At 37.7% G+C, this 23,766-nt stretch overlaps 1 protein-coding gene across 1 annotated transcript; it reads left to right on the top strand.

Annotated features, from left to right (window-relative positions):
* The first annotated feature begins 8,742 nt into the window (after positions 1 to 8,742).
* On the top strand, positions 8,743 to 23,766 carry LOC150000565 (serine protease inhibitor Kazal-type 6-like). The gene is made up of 5 exons (XM_090289251.1): positions 8,743 to 8,854; positions 11,687 to 11,709; positions 19,075 to 19,149; positions 21,946 to 22,061; positions 23,575 to 23,766. Exons 1-5 carry the CDS (start codon positions 8,797 to 8,799, stop codon positions 23,618 to 23,620), a joined length of 318 nt encoding a protein of 105 aa, XP_090145377.1. The 5' UTR covers positions 8,743 to 8,796; the 3' UTR covers positions 23,621 to 23,766.

Genomic DNA, 23,766 nt, shown 5'->3' with positions numbered 1-23,766 from the left:
GCTCGCAGGCCGACGCTCAATCCACTGAGCCAAACCAGCCAGGGTTGCACAGCAGTAGTATTAGAGTATTAGCACTTTTTTATTTTGTTCCCTGAACCCCAATTCTCACAGAATGGTGCCAAGAGAGCCAGAGGGAAGCTGTAGGTACAGTGAGCATGCGAGGAAGTCAGAGTTTAGGGCACCTGGATGTTTAATAATGGTGGGTACCTTTGCCTGCCCTTTGCTGATTCAGAGGAAGATGCCATCTTTTCCAAGGGCCATTGGCTGTGCGAACTTCTTTAAAAAGATAGAAGGGAACCAAGTAGGATAGCCAGTGCCTAACTCACAAGACGTACAGAAATGCAAGAGAACAATGGAGAGCTGATTCTCAAAACTGCTGTTATTTATCATTAACCTTCTTGAATTATTCATTTTTAAAATTTGCGTGCACGCATAATTTCCATAAAAATTCAAATCTAATGAATTAAGTATTTTAAATTATTCAAATAACTCCTCCTGACTAGGCATATTTTCTTTCTAATTGAGACCCAAAGTTGGAGAAAGTTGGAAAAGGAAGTTTTCAGAAACCTTGCACAGGGGCTGGCGGGGGTGGAGGGAGCCGGGGGAGGGCGGTCCCGCTTCAGCAGTCCCTCAGATCCCTCGTGGTGTGCTCCTGCGTGCTGAGTGCGGTGGCTGCGCTTGTCAGACAGGGACTCAGCGGCCCAGCCGAGGGCTGCAGAAGAATTTCGAGCCAGGGGTGTCAAGCGTCTGCAGCAGCCCTTCTGAAGTTTGTGTTGATTACAATTATAGGGTGTGAATGGAGCCCCGCAGAAAATCGAGAAATAGCAACATAAACGCGCCAGTTGACATAGGAAGCAGAGCCTGTCCCCAGGAGGGCTGAGGGCCAGAGGGTCTCCCAGCCACCTCTGATGGCGCAGCTTCCACACCCACGGTGGCAGGAGAGGAGGAGGGGCGGGCAACGCAGCCGCGTTCCCTTACCCTCATTTCACAGGGGCCTCGGCCCCAGCGGATGCCCGCCTGGGTGCCTGCCGGCGGGACTTGCGCGCCACCCCCTCGCCTGGCCCTGTCCTGCCTGGCGCGGGACCCATCCCGCACACCTTCGCCAGCCCCTCGCTCCGCCTTCGACCTCTGTGCACCAGCAGTGGGGGCCGGTGCCCTGCAGCCTCGCCCCTCCCTGGAGCATCGGCCACCATCTGGGGCCACGGAGGGGAGCCGGCCTCCGCTCCGAGCCTGCTTATCGGGCCCATCGCTCATTACATAAGGACGCGCCTCTATCTCCGCGGGGCATCGCTGCCGCCGCTGGGCCAGCGCATGTTCTCCCACGCGCGCGGGCGCCCCTGCCCACCCACCCCGCCTGGGTTTCGCTGCTCCTGAGGATCAGGGAGGTGTTGACTCATCCTGGCACAGGGCTGCGGGAATTGGCAGCTCACGGTGGTTCCCCCCAACACCCCCATCTGAGACCCAGGCAAAGATATCTGTGACCCTATTCTACAGATGAAGAAACTGAGGCCCATAGAGGGGTCACACAGCCAGGAAACAGCACAGACACCACCCTTGCAAAATTAGCTGAAGCTTTACTTGTGCATTCATAGAACATTGCGAAGATGAATTTTCTAGAATGTTATTGCATTATATGTGACTGATATTGTATATATCTGACTTGCTAAAATGTGAACTCTTGAGTTCAGGGATAACACAATGTTATGAGTGTTATATTCAAGGCATGTGCAAATCACTATAAGAACATAAAAGAAGCAAAGCCAAACTTGAAATCATTGAAACACCTCAACATTCAAAGACTGGCAAAGAAAATTAGGAGGCAGTTTAGATAAGATAAAAAATATTAATGGGTAAAAAAGTCAATAAATATTAAAATTTTGCACATTTTCATTGAAATATATTTTATGACCATGGCCTCAGCCCAGGGAAATGCGTAGGAGAATTTAAAAGAAAAAACCCTATCTTTCTTTCAAGATTGTTACAATCTCATGCTGTAGATACATACAGCTACCCAACAAAAATCAATCAGTAAATAAACATAACGATTCAATACCAACCTCTTACAGACTTATAAAAGTTCTGTTAAGAGAGAGATTAATGACCGCAGGAATAGACACAAGCTGTATTATCTTACACACTTTTATTGACAAATTTGATGCAATCATTGAAGGTGGATTTTATGACTGGAAAAAATGAACAAGGGGAAACCCTCTCTATGTGCGTGAAGGAAATGAACTACAAAAGGAAAGACTAGCAGATGTGGGACTCTGTATTTAAAGCGTGCTTTCTATATCTTCATTTAAGTCAGTTATAAAAGTACTGACTGGGACACTATTCTCTCCTCCCAGTCATATTAATTCATCTATCAGCAGCTTTTTGTTCAGCTGTTCAACCAGTTACAGTCATCTGCTCATCATCCTGATCCATTCACAATTACCACACGAGTGACTTTATTTACTGCCTTGCTGACGTTTCAATCCATTATGTCTGCTATATACCTCAAACCTACCAGTCTAGTGACCTTGCCAAAGAAGAAAACAAAGTGACTGACTTTTTCTTTTTTTTTTTTTGACACTTAAGGATAATGGCATGTTTTCATAGTGTTTCTAAATCAATACTAAATAATCTTTTCTTGGATCTTATTTAAATTAATGCTAAGTTGTAACACTTAAATTTAAAACTAAGAGATTTGAGAAGACTTAATATAGAAACAGATAGCCAAAATTCACTTTTAAAAATGAATTTAAAAAATACAAAAAAGAAAGAAAATTAGGAAGACAGAAGTCTTTCAATGAAACACAACTTTTCTTGATACTATATTAAAACTCATAGCATCAGTTAACTTTCAAGTTTTATATAGCAAACTACATGACTTAATTTTATTTTCATTGTGGTTAAAGTAATATAAAGAAATGTAGATAGTCCTGATCATAATAAACTGGGATATGAGGGGAATGTAATGGTGGGGCAGACAGTGAACGGAACAGGTTATATGAATTGAATAGAGAAAACTGCCACTCAACAATCTGCAAATTGCAAAATCTGACTCCCAATTACATGATTTGCTGTCTATGTGTTCTTGTGGGTGTTAAGACCTATTCCCTCTATCTAATTATATAGAAAGCAGGTAAGGATAGATTTATAATTGAGGTTACTTACTGTCCTGTTGAAATGTATCTACAGGAAATCAAATAAACGAAAGGAATGGTAGAAAACTAGAGATAAGCAAATGTCTACATTTTTAAAACAAGAAAGACAATAGACTTTAGAAAATGTTGGCTGTGATGGTGACTGATGATCTCTGGTGGAAAATAGAGCTAATTACTTTTAAAAAAAAACATGTTTTTAATGAATGTGGAGTAATTGCTAAATACAAGACAAATTTGGAGAGTAAAAGATTAATAAGGTACAGATCTTGTTCACAGGAAGCATCTAGACAAATAGAGGAAATGTCAGATGGGCATAATTTTACAAAGTAGTACAGTTTCACAAGAGAAGTAAAGGAATGTGTCATGAGAATTAAGAAGATTAAGTGTTATTAGTGTCAAAGGGCCAGAATCTCAAAGTCAAGTACCTTTTCAGGCCAGCAACAGATGAGGCAAATGAGTGAAGCACACATTTAAATGAGGCAGTTACTCTAAACTTCAGCTGACTTTGGCCTTGGCAATGAAGGGCACAAATATTTTCACAAAAAACCTCATGTTCTATTTTTTTGTTTGTTAAGTATTTAAAATTTAAACGTTGTAGACTACTTTAAAAAATTTCAAAACAATTTGTGGGCCAGTGTAGGATGTCTCCCTTACAGGGTTAAGAAATGTCCTGTGAAAAGTATTGTAATTTGGACTTCTCATTGTATGATATGTAGAATTGAGACACATAGTGATTAAAGAAAAGAACATCCAGAGACTATGAGAGACAATAGGAAATAAAATAATATGAGCATTTAAGAAAGAAGGTCAAGATGGTCAGTATTCTAAATAGATTATTTAAAAGTATATCATGCCAAATATGCCTCATTGACTTCATAAGGGTGCAAGCTTGGTACCATGCCAGAGATAAAATATGAACATTGATTGCAGTAGAATAACCTTGGAGGTAAATTGGTGAGATATCTTCAAGCTTATTTTGTTCAACACTTTTCAATGATATTGAGGATTCTCAAGAAGACTTTAACTACCTTTATGGTTGACACAAAGTTGGGAGGGATCACTAATGTGATGACATACTGAATCGTAAACAGTTGTGAGAGACTATAAGCAAAGTTTCAACAAAATGCTAAAGGTACTTCTGAGCCAAGAAAGTCAAAGAAATAAATATCAAAAGCATGAAAATAACCCAGAAAGCCATCTTAAGTATATTAAGACTTAATACAATCTGCAGAAGAAGTAAAATGAATATCCCAGGTCCATCTGGAATCTGTCTATATTCTTTCTTCTCCATCACAGAACCATGAAGTATATGTATTTCTTAGGAAAACTTCAGATTCTATTTTGTACTAAATAGAAAATTGAGGTAAATGTCCTTTAAGTTCACATCTAATTTTAAAAACCTGTTTTCTTTCTGTTAAAAGATTAATGAAGTTTGGACCTGATATATTGAGTAGAATGAACTGAATTTTCTATAAGCTAAGGTTTATGAGCCAAAATGAGATTATCTTATTTTAATTGTTTTTTTTTATTTTACAGTAATAGCAAAATATATTTTCCTTGTGAATTAAAGATATTTCAATCTCAGTCATATAAAAAACATTTCCTGGTTGCCTATTAATTGCTAAAAAAAAAGTCTGAATGTGCTATGGATACCACAGACTTTCTCTTATTAAGGACTCACATTTTATTGAGTGGGTGTGCTCTGGTTCTCCCCGCTCAGTGCTACTCCTCATTCGTTCTTTCCCCAAAAGGTGGCATCTGGATCCAGAGGGAAGCTTCACAACGTTTGCAGAATAGGGTTTCAACTACACTAACCTTGTGTGAGGCATTTCTTACCAGTTGGTTCCTGGATATTGACTTCTATCCCCCTATTAAAGGCTGCAATGTAACATGGCTCCTATGGATCCCTGCATTTCCTGTGTTTGTCCCCACTTTCTTTACTCCTAAATCCCTTCTTATGAATTTCATCTGCTTTTTCACTGCAGGGTAAGAGCCCTTGTTGTGACTGCTGTCAGGTGCCAATACATACTTGGCTACATCCCTTGTTACTGCCACTCTGCCTCCCTCATGCCAAGGCAGATGGTGCATCATTATCCTCCTCCAAAAACCAGGTATTTTGAACCAAGCCAGGACACTGCAGTCTAAACTCTGGAACCCCTTTTACATTCTTTTCCCCAGCACCTCCCTTCCTACCTAGCAAAGGTTTCTCCTCTTTTCTACATGGTCTAATGGAATTTTCAAGAAAAGTAGTTTCACTCTGACCAAAGACCAATGCAGCTAAAGAATTATTGATTTTAGTGTATGTATGGCCAGTAATATTAAAAGAAAAAAAGCCACTTCATAATTTAATGCTGAGCAGTGACTTCCTTGATTAAGATGGTGGTTGCTCTTTTTTGAAAATATGCCTCTATCTCATGATCTCTGCTAAATAGTGTCAGGGCTCTGGGGCTGGGAGATAAGGGCATAGATATTTGAGAAGTGATATTTCAAAATAACACATTGTACTACATATGAACAATATCAGGGGGAAATTTATAGGAATGAATAAAATGTTAAAACATATAAACAGGTATGTGTATATCCCTGGGCCAAGACCTAAGCTTTCTAAAAGCAACAAAGCTGCACCTCAGTAGGTGAAGTGATATTGTAGAATCAGTAGCAAAAATTATACAATCAAAATTACCCTTAAAAATTCCTCAAATGTGCAAAGAAAAAAAACCTCTTAAATTCCCCAAATCATAGAATCATAGACTCTTTAAAAATGTCAGTGATTTTTGTGCATACTATCCCGAATGGTAATGTTTGTGAGTAAATGTATGATATTTATACGATAAACTGTACCAGGAAAATATACTCTTACAGTGTTTTTGCCTTTAATTACATAAAAGAAAATGCGCATAGCTAATGTTCGGAAATCAACTACACGTGTGATGGGACTACATTCTCTGTAAAATGGCTTGACTTCTACTGCTTTCTCCCGCACCTCCTTTTCTTTACGTGTCTGTTTCTGTTTTTCATGATTCAGTTAATTGAAACTTACCTAAATGTTATGATTGTTAAATCTTTTTGTATTTTTCTTTCAAATAGCTACAGAAAACAAAATTCAAAGTGCTCTCATCTACTTATTCTGTAGCCAAAAGACTAGAATTATATACAGCTTCTTTAATGTTTGTGAATAATTGCCTGTAACTTCTCTGCAACCTATTATCTCAACTTTTTATTTAAGGAGCTAATTAAGTCATTCCCACAGGTTTCTGACCTTTTCCTTTATGCTTTATAAAAAGAAAAAAACTCTCTTTCACCTGGGCTCAGAAACCTTAACAAAATGATTATTGTTCAAGGTACCAGACTTCTTAAAATAGATATCCTTGTGATATAATACTCTTTCCCCAACACCTGCCCAGAGCCAATACTTATTTTGTTATGGAGAGGAGGGTAAATGTTGAAGATACACAATTGAAACCTTTCAGAAAAAAAAATAGAATCATTCTAGCAAAAACACCTATTGAAGAAGAGCTCTTGAAGGATGAGGATGGAAGGGAAGGGTAGAAAGGAAGATGAAGAGAGGGAGTAACATGTAGGTAAACAGTGGTTTTGAGAAGCAAACCACCATATCTGACACTTTTGGGAAGAGATGTTGAAACAAATTTTAGCAAGGCCACTGTGGACTTTGTGATGGAATACCACTGACTCCCGCTGTTACCTTTTTGTGTATTATTTGTTAATACTTCCGAATTGTTGCCACTGTGGGACATGGGACTATGCTTAGACTGGACCCATATATTCTGATCACAAAAGGGAAAGGAATGGGGGGAACGCAAAAGGGAGGAGAAGGCATTGGGCATGGGATGTGGGAGACAGAGAAGGCAGCAAAACCTAAAATCAAGCCTAGGAAATGATGTCAAGTTGCCAATATTATCTCATTTAATGAGGCCAAAATAATACAAGCAGACAAAAGTGGTATGTGAAAATTCCATAGCTTTCCTTAAGCATTTTCCTAATTATTCTGTTTTTCTAGATAGTCCCAGACTGTTCCTCCCATCAACTGTTCAAGAAAAATTTCAGTACACTTTTAAGGTTTTCCACTGGTGTCTGACATCTGACCTATACCTTTCTGTAAAGGAGTTTAAAATTATGTATATGTGAGTGTGTGTGTATGTTATCACTTTTGAGACTTGCCAAGCTCAAGTATTCTTCTCTCGTTCCTTTCCTCCCTTTCCTGTCTGTGCTCCCCTCTCCTCTTTTTCTTCTACCCTGTAAGTTCAGGTCTTTTTAAATTGTCAGAGGAGCAACTTATTTTTATCACAGCCATGCTTCAAGTTTGATTAAACAATAATATCTTTTTTGATTATACAATTCAATATAGTCCCCCTTCTCAAAGACAGAAAATTCATCATAAATATTGAGATAACTCAAATTAAATTTTCTAAAAATATGTAATTTCCAGAAATAAAATTAATGTCCTGAAGAAAATGGAGCAATATCTGACCTATGCATGTGTTTTCTCAAAGTGACTACTTTCAAAGGAAACCAGTTATTTAGATATATAATTTCTGAGTTATTTATACAACATTGCATTAACCACTTATATTTAAATTGGGCACATTCTGCATATTCTTCCCATACTTTAAATTGTTTTTTTTTTTTTCATGATATTTTGAGTAGCTGATCATGATTTCAGACAGACTTTGTCATTATCACTATAACCAATGTTTATTTATTTATTTTTGTTCCCTCAAAGAAACCTATGGCATCCCACTCTTTGCTCTGTCTTGCAATTAAATTGGCCATGATAGTTAATGGTATTCATCTAACTTGTACAGAAACATATTTTCAAGGAGTTAACACTTAAAGAGTTTTATTATAACTATTTTTTTAATCTGGCAAAAAAGGGGAAATATTAATAGTCCTCAATTCAGTCACTTCTAAAAATTTTAAATTTACTTTTTTACAAATTAAAAAATACACATAGCTCCTCTTGTTTATTTTGACTTAAATTTGAAAATCACTGCCATTTGACTATCGTAATGATTTTTTAAATTAATGGGCTGATTTCTGTCCCTCGAAACGCTTTTACTGATACAATTCTGGTGACAGTGTAGAATACGTATCTTTTTTTGGTACATCTTGGATGATGTGGACTCTGAGTATCCAAGTTACACCCAAGATTTCATTCCTCTGTGGTTACTCACCTGGACCATAGACATGTAGGACCTGTCTGAAAGAGACACAGCCATCAAGTGGGGCCCCACCAGTGACTCATTCCTTTAATGTAGCAAAACTATAGAGGAAAGAGCAGGGAGGATGTATTGGTTGTTAGGAAAGTCTAGTTTACCAGTGGAAAAATGACATCCTCTATTAATAAGATCTAAGGCACGACTCATGTAATTGTCCTAATTTTAAGATTGATGGGGATTGTGAAGCGTTTCTTTATGTTGATGACAGGTCATCATAAATGCCTGAAGTGTATAGGACTGCATATGGTTTTAGAATGTGACTTTATAAAGAAGGTGGAGATCCCAACTCCCTCTATCATGTCTACATATATATATATGTCTGCATGTGTGTTTTGGTGTTCTGGGAAGTGTCTTGACAAAGAACCTGAGCAGAACAAAGCAGCCTTGACCTGAGTGAGCTAACTGGCACCATGAAAATATCAGGTGTCTTTCTGCTGCTCTCTCTGGCTCTTTTCTGCTTTTTCTCAGGTGAGTTTTTTCCTTTAAAATTGAAATCCAATACTTGTACTGCATTGGAAATGCCAAGTGTATTTGTCCACTATATTTCTAAAGTCTAAAAATTTTGATATAAAGACCAATTCTGAGAGGTTATCTTAATGATAATGGTTGTGATAATGAGAATGATAATAGTAATAATGATAAAAATAACTTTCCTTTGTTGAGCATATACTATATTGCAGGCATGTAATAAGGATTTTGAGGCATTATCTCCAACACACATAGAGAGATATGCCTATCTGTAGTCTACATGCAAGAAATCTGAGGCACAAAATATATAAAAACTGCCAAAGGACTTGCAATTCTTAAGTAGAATTTGGAACTTGATCAGTTCATCTAGACATCACAATTTGTGTTTGCTCCACAAAACTAGACTCAGGGATGACTACTTGTTTTAAGTATTAGCTTGGCTTTCTAAGACAAAGAAAAGCTTTCCTATATTTATTATTCTTACACAATAATTTGAATTAAAATTAAAACAAGGAGAGGGGGAAGGAAACTCAATTAGAGAATCCTTCAGAAAAAAAATTTATCCAATATTAAAAGACTGCAACTATATGCTGCTGTGGAACTCAATAATTCTTAAAGAAGGGGAATATATTTTAGCAATAGTCATATATTCTATAAGTTAAGATTGTTTAAAGGACAAGTGTACTTTGATGTTTTTCAGTACAGCGCCATGTGAATGAACAGGACCATGTATTTTTTTCTTTCCTTCTTTATTTTTCCACTCTGTGCTGTGGTAGTGGACAAAGCACACATTGGGATCTCTGCAACCAAGACCTAGGCCCATCTCTTCTGCTTATGGCCATGTCAACTGGGGAGATAGTTCAGCAGTCTGAGATACCCTCTCATTCATAGAGTTCTGGAAGAGAGACTGGGTCCTGGGAACTTCCATGTCTGATCCGTCATTTTCTGGGGCAAAATTCATCGAGTTTAGGGGCTACTGGAGCTTCTGAATGCCTGAACATGTAAAAACAACAATTTTTCAATGAGATTAAATAGATAAAGAAGTTGCTGTTCTTAGAAAACCAGTCATATTTACATGAACAAATACATTTATAAATATGAGAAAACTCAAAGTGTTACCATGATATTATGAAATAATTTTGACTACTATGGCTAAAAACATAAAACAGTGTTTCTATCAACTGCTGAGATGGCATAAAAACAGATGATGTGGCTATATTAAAATCTGCTTACTAAGATGCTCTTGGAAATTAATTGATATGATCTTATTGCTTCCCTTTAGAAAAGTAAACTGATCTTTTAATTGGTTCTAGTGGACTAATGCACTTAATTTACCAAAATATTGTTTTTCATAGATAAATCAGCATTTGGGAAGGCTAATGCTTAAGAACCTTAATGTTGAATTTCAGTTCTGGCATTTCCATTTTACAGCATGTGATCTTTCTGAGTCTTACTCATCTGTAACATGGCCTATAAAAAGAAAATTTCTATATGGACGATTAAATGAGAAATGCATGTAAAGTGCTTTATATAGTGGAAGGGATACAGTTAAAGTTCAACAAATGTCTATTAATATTGACATTATTAAAGTTTAATAATAAGACCCCTATATTGAACACAGGCATCATTGATGTTAATTCTCCCTCTGCCTGGATATTTCACACACATAAGACATTGAACAATCTCTCTCCTCTTCTGATCAAAAGTTTGTACAGTGAAGAAATGGCTGAGAATTGTAATAATGAATTTTCTTCAGTCATAAAAATCTCTTTCAGTGATTACAAAAATATAGACTTCTATGCCCTATTTGGTCTATATAATGAAATTTTCAAGAAATTATCGTAAAAATCTGTATTTTTAATAACAGTGCTGCAATAAGGTTGGTAATTCTTACAGTAGATGGTCATTAACTTTATTTAAAATTTAAAAGCCTTGCTCTCTCCTCATCCCCATGAACAGACAATGTACTTTAAGATATTTTCAGTTGTCCTTCCTCACATGCTGACACTTATCCATATACTTTCTGTCATCAAGGTGGCTTTTGGTTAAACATGCAAGGTGTCACTTGCATCATGAGTGCCACAGAAATGACCAGAATTTGGGTCATACCAGAACTGAACCTAAGATTTTATTATTTCAGTATTTTAAACCATTGAGCTAATTAGCCACAACTTAAAGGCACAGAGATGACCACAAAGATGGAAGGAGAGAATCAAGGCTGTATTTATAGATGGTTTTTCCTTTCTCAGGGAATTTCAAAAGATGAAGCAAGATGAATGAGTCACAGAACCTAGATGACTCTGCCCTTGACAGTTTCTATTTGAGCCAAGTCTTTAAAACTAAGTGTAGAAATCAGAAAAGCAATTTTGAGCTTCAAGAACAAACAACAAACTTAATCTCTTCCCGAACTGCCTGTGACAAAGGCAATGCACTGAACCTCGAAATGCCTAAGTTAGAGGTGACTTTCCAGCCCAACTTCTCCAAAGGAAGACCAGAGATGAGAAGGTCATCCCCAGAGTAAATTAGTAACTGGGCCAGAACTATACCATGAATCTCCAGATTCCAAAACAGTTTTCTCTCACCCGCCCCCAACATCTAAGAAATATGACATCACCCTGCTCCATCCCCTTGCATCACTTCCCAAGTTTCTGCTGTTCCTTTAAGAAATGAACAGGTATTAAAAAATAGAACAACCATGCCATGACTTGCTATGATCACCAAGAACCAGGAACAAGTATCATTTTAGGCTTGAGGATTTCCTAATTTTGCAAATTCTACTTTTTGTACCTTCAGAAATTACAGTGTTCAGATTTTGTGCTTTTTTTTTTTCAGGTGTATCCAGTCAAGGAGAACAGGTTAGTGCATATTTTTATCTATCCTTCTGACCTGGGTGAGGCTTGGGTGATATTCCCTGGGGCCAAAGAGAGATTTGTCTGTGGGTAAAAGAGCAAAATCAATAAAGAAGCAGGCCAAATACAGAAATCAGTGGAAGTAATTGATTTTTTAACCCTAATTTCTCTATGAGTTAAAGACCTTGAGTACTTATTCTCAGGTTTGGCTAATAAAGTAAAATAACTGTAAATGAGAACAGGATGAATCTATGATAACACTCACACTGTATTCCTGCTTTCACTGTGAGATCTTGGGCAAGTTACTCAGGTCTTCTAAGCTGCAATTTCCTCAGCTATTAAAAAAAGGGATAATCATATTCACCTCACAGAATTGTAGTCAGATTGAAATTTAATAAACTGTGTGGAGGCATTTGGTGAACTATAAAAGGATTAGTTATTGATTAGTAATTAACAAATTCTGTAAGAGGTAGGGCAAAGGTTATTCTCTTTGTAGAAGTAAGGCCACCAAAAATAGACAAAGAAGTAGCTGACTGCTCTGTATTGAGTATACATAGACGGGTTCACTCAAATTTAAATACATTTTGGGTAAAATGTTGGAAGAGGCATACATTGTCTTCATTGTCTGGCTGATCTTTTTTCCAAATTAATCGACAAACTTGTTTCCAGATTGTTTGTTCTAACTATCAAAAGACAACATAAACAAGTGGTATTTGTCCAGCCACTTCTGCTCCTGTGTCAATTCAGAGCATTTCAACTTGGTCTTGACAATGGTTCTTGTTAGTCTTGGTGTGCCCAAGAACCCCTGACATCAAAAGTTTCCAGACATCCCTGTCTAGTACACCCACTATATTGCATAAGACTTTTTTCCCTTCCAACTTTAGAATCAGAAATTGAGATGTGTTTTAGAATCAGAAATTGGATGATGCCCTATAATTAACTCTCAACGTGTGTGTGTGCACTTGTGTATTTGACACACATGTGTGTTTGTAAGTACATCTTAAAATTGATTTCTTATTATGTTTAAACACACATAGTAACACAATCTATGTTAAATATCAAAACAGACAAACAAAGAAAGGATTCGAGATCCAGCCAACCCATTCTGTATCCCAGTAGGTAGTAAAATATGAGGCCTTTACACACAGATTGAAAAGAAATGAAATGTAATCCCAGTTTTCTCATCAGCACATAAGTCTCTTCCCTTCTTTAGGCTTTGATTTCCAGGATTCTTAATGTTTCCCAGATTTTCAGTGTTTTCTAAAGTTCTTTTAAAATCTACTATTTACTGATTCTCTTCTTTCAGATGCGCCTAAGTGTCACAGTGGGCTTCCTTTAGGGTTACTGGGATGCTTACTACATATACAGATGCCCAGCACTATGCCAGACTTACTAAATAATAATCACACCAGTGGAGGGGGTGTGTGAATCTGCATTCTAAACAGTTATTCAGTGCTGGGAAGCACTGACTTTGCGTGAATGTTTTAGGGACAATATACGTGAGTCCTAATTCAAACACTTACTGGCTGTGTGATCTGAAGGATGTCTCCTCCCCTTGTCATTGCCTTTGTTTTCACATCTCTGAAATAAACACTTAGATTCAACAATCTCTAAAACCCCATCCAACCTTAGGTATCTGAATCAGTATGAACCAAGCCTTTCTTGCCAAGGCCTCTGTCTTTTTTCCACTAAAATAGATGGAGAAGGGAGGATAACACCTTTCTGACAGCCTTGAGGCTACCATTTCTTTTTATTTTATTTTATTTTTTCCATTACTATTTAGTCCCTTTATACACTCCCCCTTCACTCCTGCAATCACAACACTGTTGTCCATGCCCATGAGTCCTTTTTTCTTTTTTTGCTCGCTTCCATTTCTTTTCCATATTGCTGGAAGGATGGTGGCAGTCCCAATGACAGGCAGAAAAAGTTGAAACTAACCTAAGGAGCATTGCTTGCTCAAGTCTGATCCTGCTAAGACAAAAGGAAGAAAGATTTCCTCTAACATTTAAATCTTTCACTTAGACCAACAAGTCTCTCTCCATTGCTGAAGCACCTGATGGTAGATTCTAGTTAACAGTCTAAAGACTTGTAAAAGAGTGCTTTTAGTACTCTTAGACTTGTGCTCTTAGTACTCTTTAGTACTCTTTAGTACTCTGAGACTTTTAGTATTTTTATTTCCCTACTAGCCATATCCTTACAGAATTGTTTAAATGAGTACTCCAGATTGGAATGAACATAAACCTCTCAAAAACAATGATTGGGAACCACTTTCTGTTACAATAATTTTGGAGGATATCTACGTTTATTTTTGTTCGTATTTTGAGGGAAAGATATAATGAATTTTACTACGGTTAGAAAACAAGGTTGCGTGACTAGAGTGTGTCTTGGGCTGTTCATTTTTCCTAATTAATTTGAATTCCCCTCCTACTGATATACTGGCAAAGTACCTGAATACAATTTGAAGATGTTAACCAGCATCTGCAAGTTAACTACGGGAAGGAAAACCAAGGCCTCAGAAAGAGGACTTAAGCTGATTCTGCTTTACCAGCAGCAATAAAGGTGCGCAGTCATCATCTCAGGACCTCTGACTGCACAGTGAGCTTCCACAGCCCCAGGCTACCTCCCCCAAGGAACAGGAAGCGGTTGTGCCATGCATGTCAGCATGCTTGGAGCAGTACAATTTTCTGAACAAATAACCCACAGTTTTTACTATGCTCCCTTCTTAAACAAAGAAGCAATATAATGAAAACAGTAAAGGAAGATAACTTGTCTCCACATTTAAGAGGGATTTTGAGACACGGCGGAAGTGGAAGCAGAGAGAACAGGATTTATTACATTGACTCAGCCAAGAGCTGTTGAGGGTGGGTATAGGTAATAAATTTGGAGTTGGTGAAGGGCACTTGAGACAAAGAAATATACAAAAGGTAACATTTGCAAGGGGAAAGAGGTGGCAAAGCTTTCATCTGAGGGTGGGTGAAGGAATCTGAAGAGCGGTACTGTTATGTAAAAAGGAAAAATAAGGATGTAAAACTAGTTCAGAGGTAAAGATTAAAAGTTATATTTTGGACATGATTGAGTATTAAGTATGAATTAAATTGCTACCTAAAGTCATCCTGTACATTTCTAACAATAAGAATCAGAGTTTCATTTTCTTAAAGATTTTATATATTTATTTTTAGAGAGAGGGGAAGGGAGGGAGGAAGAGAGGGTGAGAAACATTGATGAGAGAAAGAAACATTCATTGGTTGCCCCTTGCACATGCCTGGGGGAGGGGACCAAGCCTGCAACCCAGGCATGTGTCCTGACCAGGAATCAAACCACTGACCTTTTGCTTTACAGAATGACATTCAACCAGTCAGGGCTTAGAGTTTGAAATTTTGATGAACTCAAGAAAAAAAAAAATGTCTAAGACTCATCAGCATCTCTTCTCTTCAAGAGAAAATCAAGTATATAAAATTTTCTTGAAAATGATCATAGACAATACTCAGGAAGAAAATTAAAAATATGATAAAAGAAATAGAGAAAAAAATAGGTGGAGAGCCAGAGTACTGACATATTACAGAAGTCAGGAAACAGTTCCAGAAAGGAGTAACTTATCATAAGAAAATCATGAACATTTAATAAATAGCTAACAGGTGTATCCTGACTCACTTTTTAGAGCCATTTTGTAAGAGTGGAAGGGGTATAAAAACAGGAAAAATAGAAGCCAAGTTAGGGAGGGGTTTAGAAAACTGGTGTTATTTTTAAAGGAGCTGATGTAACCACATAAGTAATAGTAAAGGGAAGAAAAAGAGGTGAAGTCCTACACCCTAGAGATGTTTGCAAATTCTCACTGGCTTTATTTGTAGAACCAAAATGCTCAACTAAAATATCAATGATCCTGATTTTTTAGTTAATTTTTGTGATCATATAAGCTCATTTTCCAGCAAAGTTCAATGAGTTTGCAGTTACCATTAGGTGATTAATCTGAGTACTAAAAGTATCCCTGTATTCCAGAATATTTTTGAAGATACATTTCTTTTTTTTAAATATGTTTTATTGATTATACAGTTATAGTTGTCCCAATTTCCCTTCCTTCTGCTCCCCTCCACCTGGTGGCCCCCTCCCTCCATTTGTCCCCCCCTTTTAGTCCATGTCCATTGGTTGTGCATATAGTTCTTCCCAACCTCTTCCTGTCTACTCCATTCCCTCCTACTATGCTTCTTAATTCCTGTACAATCTCCCTCCCTTACCCCTCCCTGCTGATCTCTCCCCAATATGTTCCCCATACCTATACTTCTTTTTCCACTCTCATTGCCTGATTAGTTTGCCTTTGTTTCAATTCCCTGGCTTCTGTTGTTGGTTCTTGTGATGCAGTTTTCATTTTAATGTTCATAGTTTTGATCCTCCTTTTTCTAAACCAGTCCCTTTAACATCTCATATAATAGTGGTTTGAATCTAATGAACTCTTTAAGTTTTATTTTGTCCTGGAAGCACTTTCTCTGTCCTTCTATTCTGAATGACAGCTTTGCTGGATAGAGTATTCGTGGTTGTAAACGGTTTTGGATTTTCATTACTTTGAATATTTCTTTCCAGTCCCTTTTTCCTTAAGAAGTCAGTTGATAGTCTAATTAGGATACTTTTGTACATAATTCTTTTCTCTCTCTTGCTGCTTTTAAGATTCTCTATCTTTAATTTTTGACAATTTGATTATAATGTGCCTTGGAGTGGTTCTCCCTGGGTCCAGTTTTTCTGGAACTCTCTGTGCTTCCTGGACCTGTAAGTCTATTTCCTTCCCAAGTTTGAGAAGTCCTGCTTTCTTATATTTTCACTTAATTTTTCAATTTCTAGTTCTTCTTCTTCATCCTCTGGCAATCCTATAATCTGTATGTTTGATCTCTTATAGCTGTCCCAGAGGTTTCTGATCCTCTTCTCACTTTCCTTGCTTTCTGTTTCCTCTTTCTGCACTGGTTGACTGTTTGTTCCTTCCCTAAGTTCCAGTTTGTTGATTTGATCTCTGGATTTTATTTCCTCACCACTTGTCTCGTATGTGTTTCTGTTCTTTTCAGTACGAGAGGCTTCCAATTCTTTCTCATCTTGCTCCAAATCTTTTAACTCTGTAAGCCACCTAATGACTATAGCTCTGAATTGAGCCTCTGATAGGTTTCTTATTTGTTCATCTGTCAGATTCTTCATCCGTTGCCTAGTGAGCTGTGTCACCAGGATTTCTATAGTTGTCTGCCTCATTTTGACAGATTTGTGTTTTGCTTTGCTTCTTGGGCAGGCTGTAGGGGGCAGAGCCCCATGTACTCGTCACAGCTCAGGGACCGACAGTGATCCGCAACCTTTTTCGCCAGGCTGTGGCGCTTTGTGTGGGGGCGGGGGTCCAAGATGGATTCCTGCCATTATTCTCTGCTGGTAGATTGGGATCCGTCCTCCCGCCCTCTGGCCCTCACCGTCCGAGGCAATGCGGGGGCTGCTTTTCCCAGCATTGGGGTTCCAAGCTGCTGGGGCTCAACTGCAGCCAGGATTGCTCTCCCTGACACTGTCCCTGGTGCTACCACGAACAGCACCACCCACTTTTGCTCTTCCTACCTGTCTGAGGAGCCCCACTGGTTTATAACTTCGTATGTTGGGCTTCCGTGTAGTTTTATTTTCTGGAATTTCTAGTTATCTTTTGTTTTGAGGTAGTTGTATTCCATTCTAGTTGTAGAGGGAGACCAAGCGTGTCAGTCTAAGCCTCCATCTTGGCCGGAAGTCCGAAGGTACATTTCTTTGAAGAACCACAAGGGGTCAGGCTGACACTAAACATTGGCACCCGAGTACCTAGACCCAGTCTCAGGAAGCTGGACAATGTAAGGAAATGAGTGGAGATTCTTGTTAAAGTGAACATCTAAAAAATAAATAAAAACAACAACAAAAAACCACAAAAGCAACAACAACAAAAATCCCTCATTTAATAGAGTAAGAAATAATGAACTCCAAAAGTTCTGAAACATGAAACAATTTATGTTGTTTGTTTTATAATTGCAATCCTCCCTCCAATACTCGAAACTTTACAAACTGTTTTCTAAGGACTTATCCTTATAAAGACCCTAGAAGACAGGCATCGCCAGCCCCCAGTTAAATATGAAGAAACTTCAACTCAGAACAGTTAAGTGTTTGCCTAAGTTAATGTAGCTAGTGAGTGGAAGAAGCAAAATTCAAATCCAGGTCAGTCTAATTCCATTTCCAGGACAATCCCCTAACATAGACCATTAGGGTGTTTTAAAGAGATTCAGGGGATTTCAGCTCTCCTGGGTCTCATGGAGAAAATTTTAAGGAGGAAAGGTAATCCTATCCACCTTGGTCCAGACCTGCTTTTGGATGTCCACTAAGAAACCAGCTGTTTGGATTTGACACCAAAATTAAAATATGAAATAGGAGAGGAAGTTTAGGCAGAGGAAAGAAATGGCATTCTTAGCCTACTTCTCCTTAACTTGTAAGAGCTGTGTTCTCTTTCTGGTCCATCTGGATGTCTGCTATTCTCCTGCTTCTCTGTTGCCTCACAGAAAGGACTTCTGACTGTCTCTGCAAAGTCATTCTTCACCTTTTCTAACCTCTGGGCTCACAGAGAGTGGCCCTTTCTGTCCCCAGTCACCATGCTAAAGTTTCTCACACTAAGAGTGAATAGGGGTCTCTAGTTATAAAAGAAAGAAGCATTTAGGCAGTAGTTGTTATTTCTCACACCCAATTGAAGAACTAAGGCCTCAGCTTTATTTAAGTCACTTTACTGAAAGGAGTCACTGTTAGATCTTATATTATCAAAGCTGGAAGCGTCTTTAGAGACCATCCAGTCTAATGGTACCGGGCATCTGTACAAGACTCCTTCCAAAATGTGGTAAGAGCTACAGTTAGAACAGGCCTACAGTAAAAGCTTATTTCTGCATGCCTAGTCCAAGACTATTTCAAATACTTTACACCAACTTTCACAACTCTTACAATGGCCACATTTGATCCTTATAACAATCCTGAGACTGAAGCATGACAACTGTTATTTAAACACTCTGGTTAAGACAAGGAGGTGCAGACAGTGAGTGGTTTGTCTGAAACGACACAACCAGCCAATGGGTAATGAATGGCAGAACAAGTTCTGAAACATGGTTCTTCATCTACTTCAGGGATTCCTGAAAGGCACGACAATTTAGAAGTATGAAATGTGTCTACATGCCAAGGAAGTTTATTTATATACCACTTGAATGATTTGGTTTTATTTGTAGAAATCTTTAGCCCTTTCTAGTTTCATGCCCAGGGGACAATGAAAGAAGAAAAGTGTGGGTAGTGGCGTGGGGTCTAGAAGTTCGCAATGTAAACACCCTCTCCATGTGCCACTTCCATATATGCTTTCTAAAGAACAAAAGAGCCTGGATCACAAGATCAGAGGGTCGGTTACCAGGGACAGGTGGCTTAAGAAGGCATCTCTTTCAAGTAAGAGACTTTCTTTCTTTTCCTCACTGACCTGACTGTAGAGAGACACATATCTCTGACTTGGATGCCCTTTCTCGGCTTCCACATTGCCTGTGTTTGGCCTATGGTAGCATCTCTCACACACTGTGCTGTAATTATCTGTGTTCTCTTCTGCTTCCCTAATGCAAATAAGGTGGTGAACTTATGCAGACAGTGTTTATAACCAATTCCTCTTTGTAGAGCCAGCACCCAGAACCATGTCTTCCCAATATTAGTTACCCATTGACTGTTGGTGGAATAAATGAAAATATCAATGGTGATTCTATGGTTTAAAGTCTGTTCTTTACTCAAGCACACAATTGTGAATGTGTACACTCATGACTTAAATACAAAATACATTAGTTTTTGCGAAAAAAAAGTATCTTATGGTTTCTATTTGGGGACCTAAAGGAAAGCTTACTATCCCAGAAGTGGTATGAAAGGATGGAGTTATTTTTAAGAGCATTGATGGGGGAGGGGGGTGCAGACTATAGGTAGGACTATAAAAAGCCTAGATATCTTCTATCCAACCAAGCCCTAAGAAGATCTCTGATAAGTACCACACTACCCAACCTCAATAGTACAAGATGTGAAATTTCAACAAAAATGTGTGTTAACAGTCTCAGGTGCCTTAAATCTGATATATATAATAATATTTTGTAAATAAACTGTATGACTTTTTTGATGAGCTTTTCCCCCATGCAAACCTTCAGAGAGTTTTATCCATATATAATGGTTTGCTAACATCTTAAAGAGCTGGTTCCTCTTACCAATGTCCACATATTTTCATAATAAGGTATTTTAATAAAGCTTACATGTCTTGACTATAAGTGTGGTCAAAGGTACATTGTGATAGCTAGTCTTAATTTCTCTCAATAAGAATGTGTTGGAAATCAACCATAGGAGATAGTTGAAAATTGTGGATCTGCGATGAGAAGGAATATGGTCAAGCATTGGTTTTAATGCTTCCTGGTTGTGTGGCATTGGGAAACTACTTAATTATCCTGAGGATTAATATTCACATCTATAAACTAATTAATATAATATTGCTCCATGTTCATCTCAAGGTTATTATGAGACTCAATTGTGTTATTCTATATGGTTTGAATATTATGAAGCAATTGATAAACATAAGGCAGTATCATTTTAATGAAACTATGAGAGGAGGAAGGTATAGTCCCTCTCTTCATGTTTTTCCCACATTTGGAAAAGTTTGGTTCTACCTATTGTGGATTGCCTGTACCCTGGAATAAAATGGCCCAAGTGTCATTTGCACACCAAATATTGATTAAGTTGACATTGAACTGAGAAGAATTTTACAACTCCGGGCTGCTTCTGAGAGCCCAGAGTGACTGAGGGTACGTATTCGTGGCACAGGTGCTGCTGCCATTCCTTCTATAGAGCCCATGACCAATCATTATTAATCATCATAGCATGTGTTCTCACCAAGGCTGGGTAAAACCTCAGTCGCTTAAACAGGGCAACTTAGGTAATGAAGTTTAAATACTATGAAAAGACTCTGAGACAGAGTAAGTTGATATGAAGGCATTAAAATGTTTGTTTTCAAGAGGATAAATGGATGTAGCCATGATGGGGAAAATTAACAAGCCATCACATACCACTTGGAAGCTCCTTGCAATGATCATCCATATCTTTATAAGAATATAGAAACAGTGTTATTAGAGTTACGTTACTACAGCAAAAAAACAGATGCCTTAATGACCAAAAACTACTCCCCAGTGGAACAATTTAGTGTTGGAGCAAACAGTCACACCTATGGCATTTGCCTTACTCCTTACATTCATAAAAAGTAAAGAACTGCCTTACATCATTAACTTATTCCTGAATACAATAACTGCAGAAGTGGGTATCCTGTGTCTCAGAGAAAAAGTCTCAGTTATATTTAATATATTCTAGATAAGCAGACAAGGAAGGCTGTTTTCTATTTCAGGAAGCTTTACATCATATATATATGCATATGATTTCATATTAATATATAAACAAATAAATATATAAATTTTATATAACTTTATATAAGTAAATATTTATAATTTATATATAACTTTATGAAAATTTATATATAACATTATATAAATAAGTATTTTATATATATATATAAGCCCTGGCTGGTTTGGCTCAGTGGATTGAGCGTCGGCCTGCGAGCTAAGTGTCGCTGGTTCGATCTTCCAGTCAGGGCACATCAGAGAAGGAAAACTCTGACTCCAAAAAACCTCCGCTGCCTTGCGGCATACCTCTTCAGGGGAAAGGCTAAGGGAGTAAACCCCGACAGAAAATCCGGAGCCGGAGTCCCTAAGGCGGTTTGACGTTGTAGTCAACACCGGCAACTCCTGCGGCGCACCTGAAGCCAAGCTGTATTGACTCCGTCTTTCCCTTGGGCCCTTCAGCTGCGAAGAGAGGGGGGGTCTGCTGCATGGGCAACAGCAGACCCTCCATATCACCCTGCCCAGGTTCTGTAGCTTCAGCTTCACTGGAAAGGACACTCCAGCGTCATCGCAAGATGTCGATTCAACACGGGAGGAGACAGATACCGTGTCACTCCCGAGTCGGACTGCACAGCCATTCTCGGCGGTGCAGATAGACTCTTAAGAAGCTACACCATCGTCTCTCGAGACGGACGGCTGCCGACGACGACGACGATATATATATATATATATATATATAAATAATTTTAAGTTTGCTGTCCAAAGCTTTTGTTGTGTGGAACAGTCCCTTGGACAGAATGCACTAACATCCATGTCACTGTGCTTACTTTGGTAGGTTACCTGTGGTGAGTTCCAGGATCCCCAGGTCTACTGCACCCGGGAATCTAATCCCCACTGTGGCTCTGATGGCCAGACATATGGCAATAAATGTGCCTTCTGTAAGGCGATGGTGTAAGTATTATACTCAGCAACCTTGCAAACACAAACTTCCAGGATAAGACAATGATAATACTTTCCTTGAGATACTCTAGAAATTTCTATTCATACCAATCCATAAGAGACTAAAGAAATAAGCTTCAGGCAAATGGACTGAAAACAAATAAAAATTTACATAATAAATTATTTGGAAACAATCTTCATTACTTTGTGATTATTAAATCTTAGGAAAATTTTTTTAATTGCACATCTTTAACAATTTTGATACATTTTCTTATTTTTTCCATTTATTTTTAACTAAAGTTTTAATAACTTTTACCTATTTATATATTGTTATTGTTATCATTAATTTTAGAGACAATGAAGAAATCTGTAAGCAATATAGTTAAGTTCAAAAATTCACCAAAATTAGAAACATGAAAAACGTGAGAAAGCTTATTATCAATAAAAATACTATTTTATTCACATTATTTTCAAACATTTTATTTTATACTACATTTTATGTTGCTAAGGCACCAATTTTCATGAATTCCTCTCTTTTAGTCTGATGAAAAGAGCCTTTCAACAAAGAATAGAGGAGAGGATCATCCTTTATTATCCAGACTATTCAAACTTTACAGACAGTATACTAAGAAGATTCAATCAAGGGCCTATATTTGATAAATTTATGTATTAATAAGGAACAGAATGGGTGCTATAGATTTTAGTCAGTAGACTGTGAGCTTCCTTATGGGACATAGTTTATAATTAATAAAAATCCTTTCAATCAATCAATCTCTTAGTCTGATTGCTCTAAACTCAAGGAAATGATGACCCTCTTTAAATGTAACCTCGCTTATTTACCCTTGGTAACCTTTTCTTATATCAGAGATTCTTCTATGAATGTCTTAATTTCTCTCAACTTTGATGTAACATTTCTAAGCACAGGGATAATGTAACTTTTTAGCAATAATAACTGGGCTAAGCAAATAGAATTTAATGAATAAATATTGAATCAATATATAATAAACATGTTTCTGCATTTATATATAACATATCTGACTGATTAATACCAAACTTTTTCCAGGATAAGGGCAGTAGGGGTAAACTGAGATTTGATATGATGAACACACGCTTCTAAGAAAGCTTAAATACATGATCTTCTATAAAATGCCGAATGTCTAAATATTTGGTTTAACTTCTTACATAGTCTATCAGGCCAGGACTGTGACACTACAGTCTCTTTGCCATTATTTCTTTTGTCACTTTTACCTTTTCCAGTTGTATATATGTTTACTCCCAGAGAAGAAATAATTAAAATCAGAAGGTCTAAACCTTATTAAATTTGTTCATTTAAGATTCATGATTTCTGTAATTAGGACAGATGTCACCTCTGAATGAATTTAATTAACTTCTTCCAGATCATTGACATGGATACCTGTAGATTCAAACGATTGCGTAGATGATGACATAGCTAAACCCTTGTCCAACCTCTGCGATGACTACTAATGATACTGTACTGAGCATATTTTGTCTTTTTCTTTTATAGGAAAAGTGGTGGGAAGATCAGCCTAAAGCATTTTGGAACATGCTGAATGAGAGCCAGTGTTTTGTGCTGATTTACCAGCTCTCTCATTCTTCTTTGCTTGCTTTTGCTGTATTCTTTCTCTAGCGCATCCCTTAAATTTATAAAAAACATACCTTCTCCTCTACCTGGGTCTTGTGGAGTTCAATATGTATC

This window comes from Furipterus horrens, unplaced genomic scaffold (assembly GCF_987537825.1).
Source record: "Furipterus horrens unplaced genomic scaffold, mFurHor1.1.pri manual_scaffold_10, whole genome shotgun sequence".
NCBI classification, from domain to species: Eukaryota; Metazoa; Chordata; class Mammalia; order Chiroptera; family Furipteridae; genus Furipterus; species Furipterus horrens.
The sequence above is the reverse complement of the archived record's forward strand: the minus strand, read 5'-3'. Positions and strand labels throughout refer to the sequence as shown.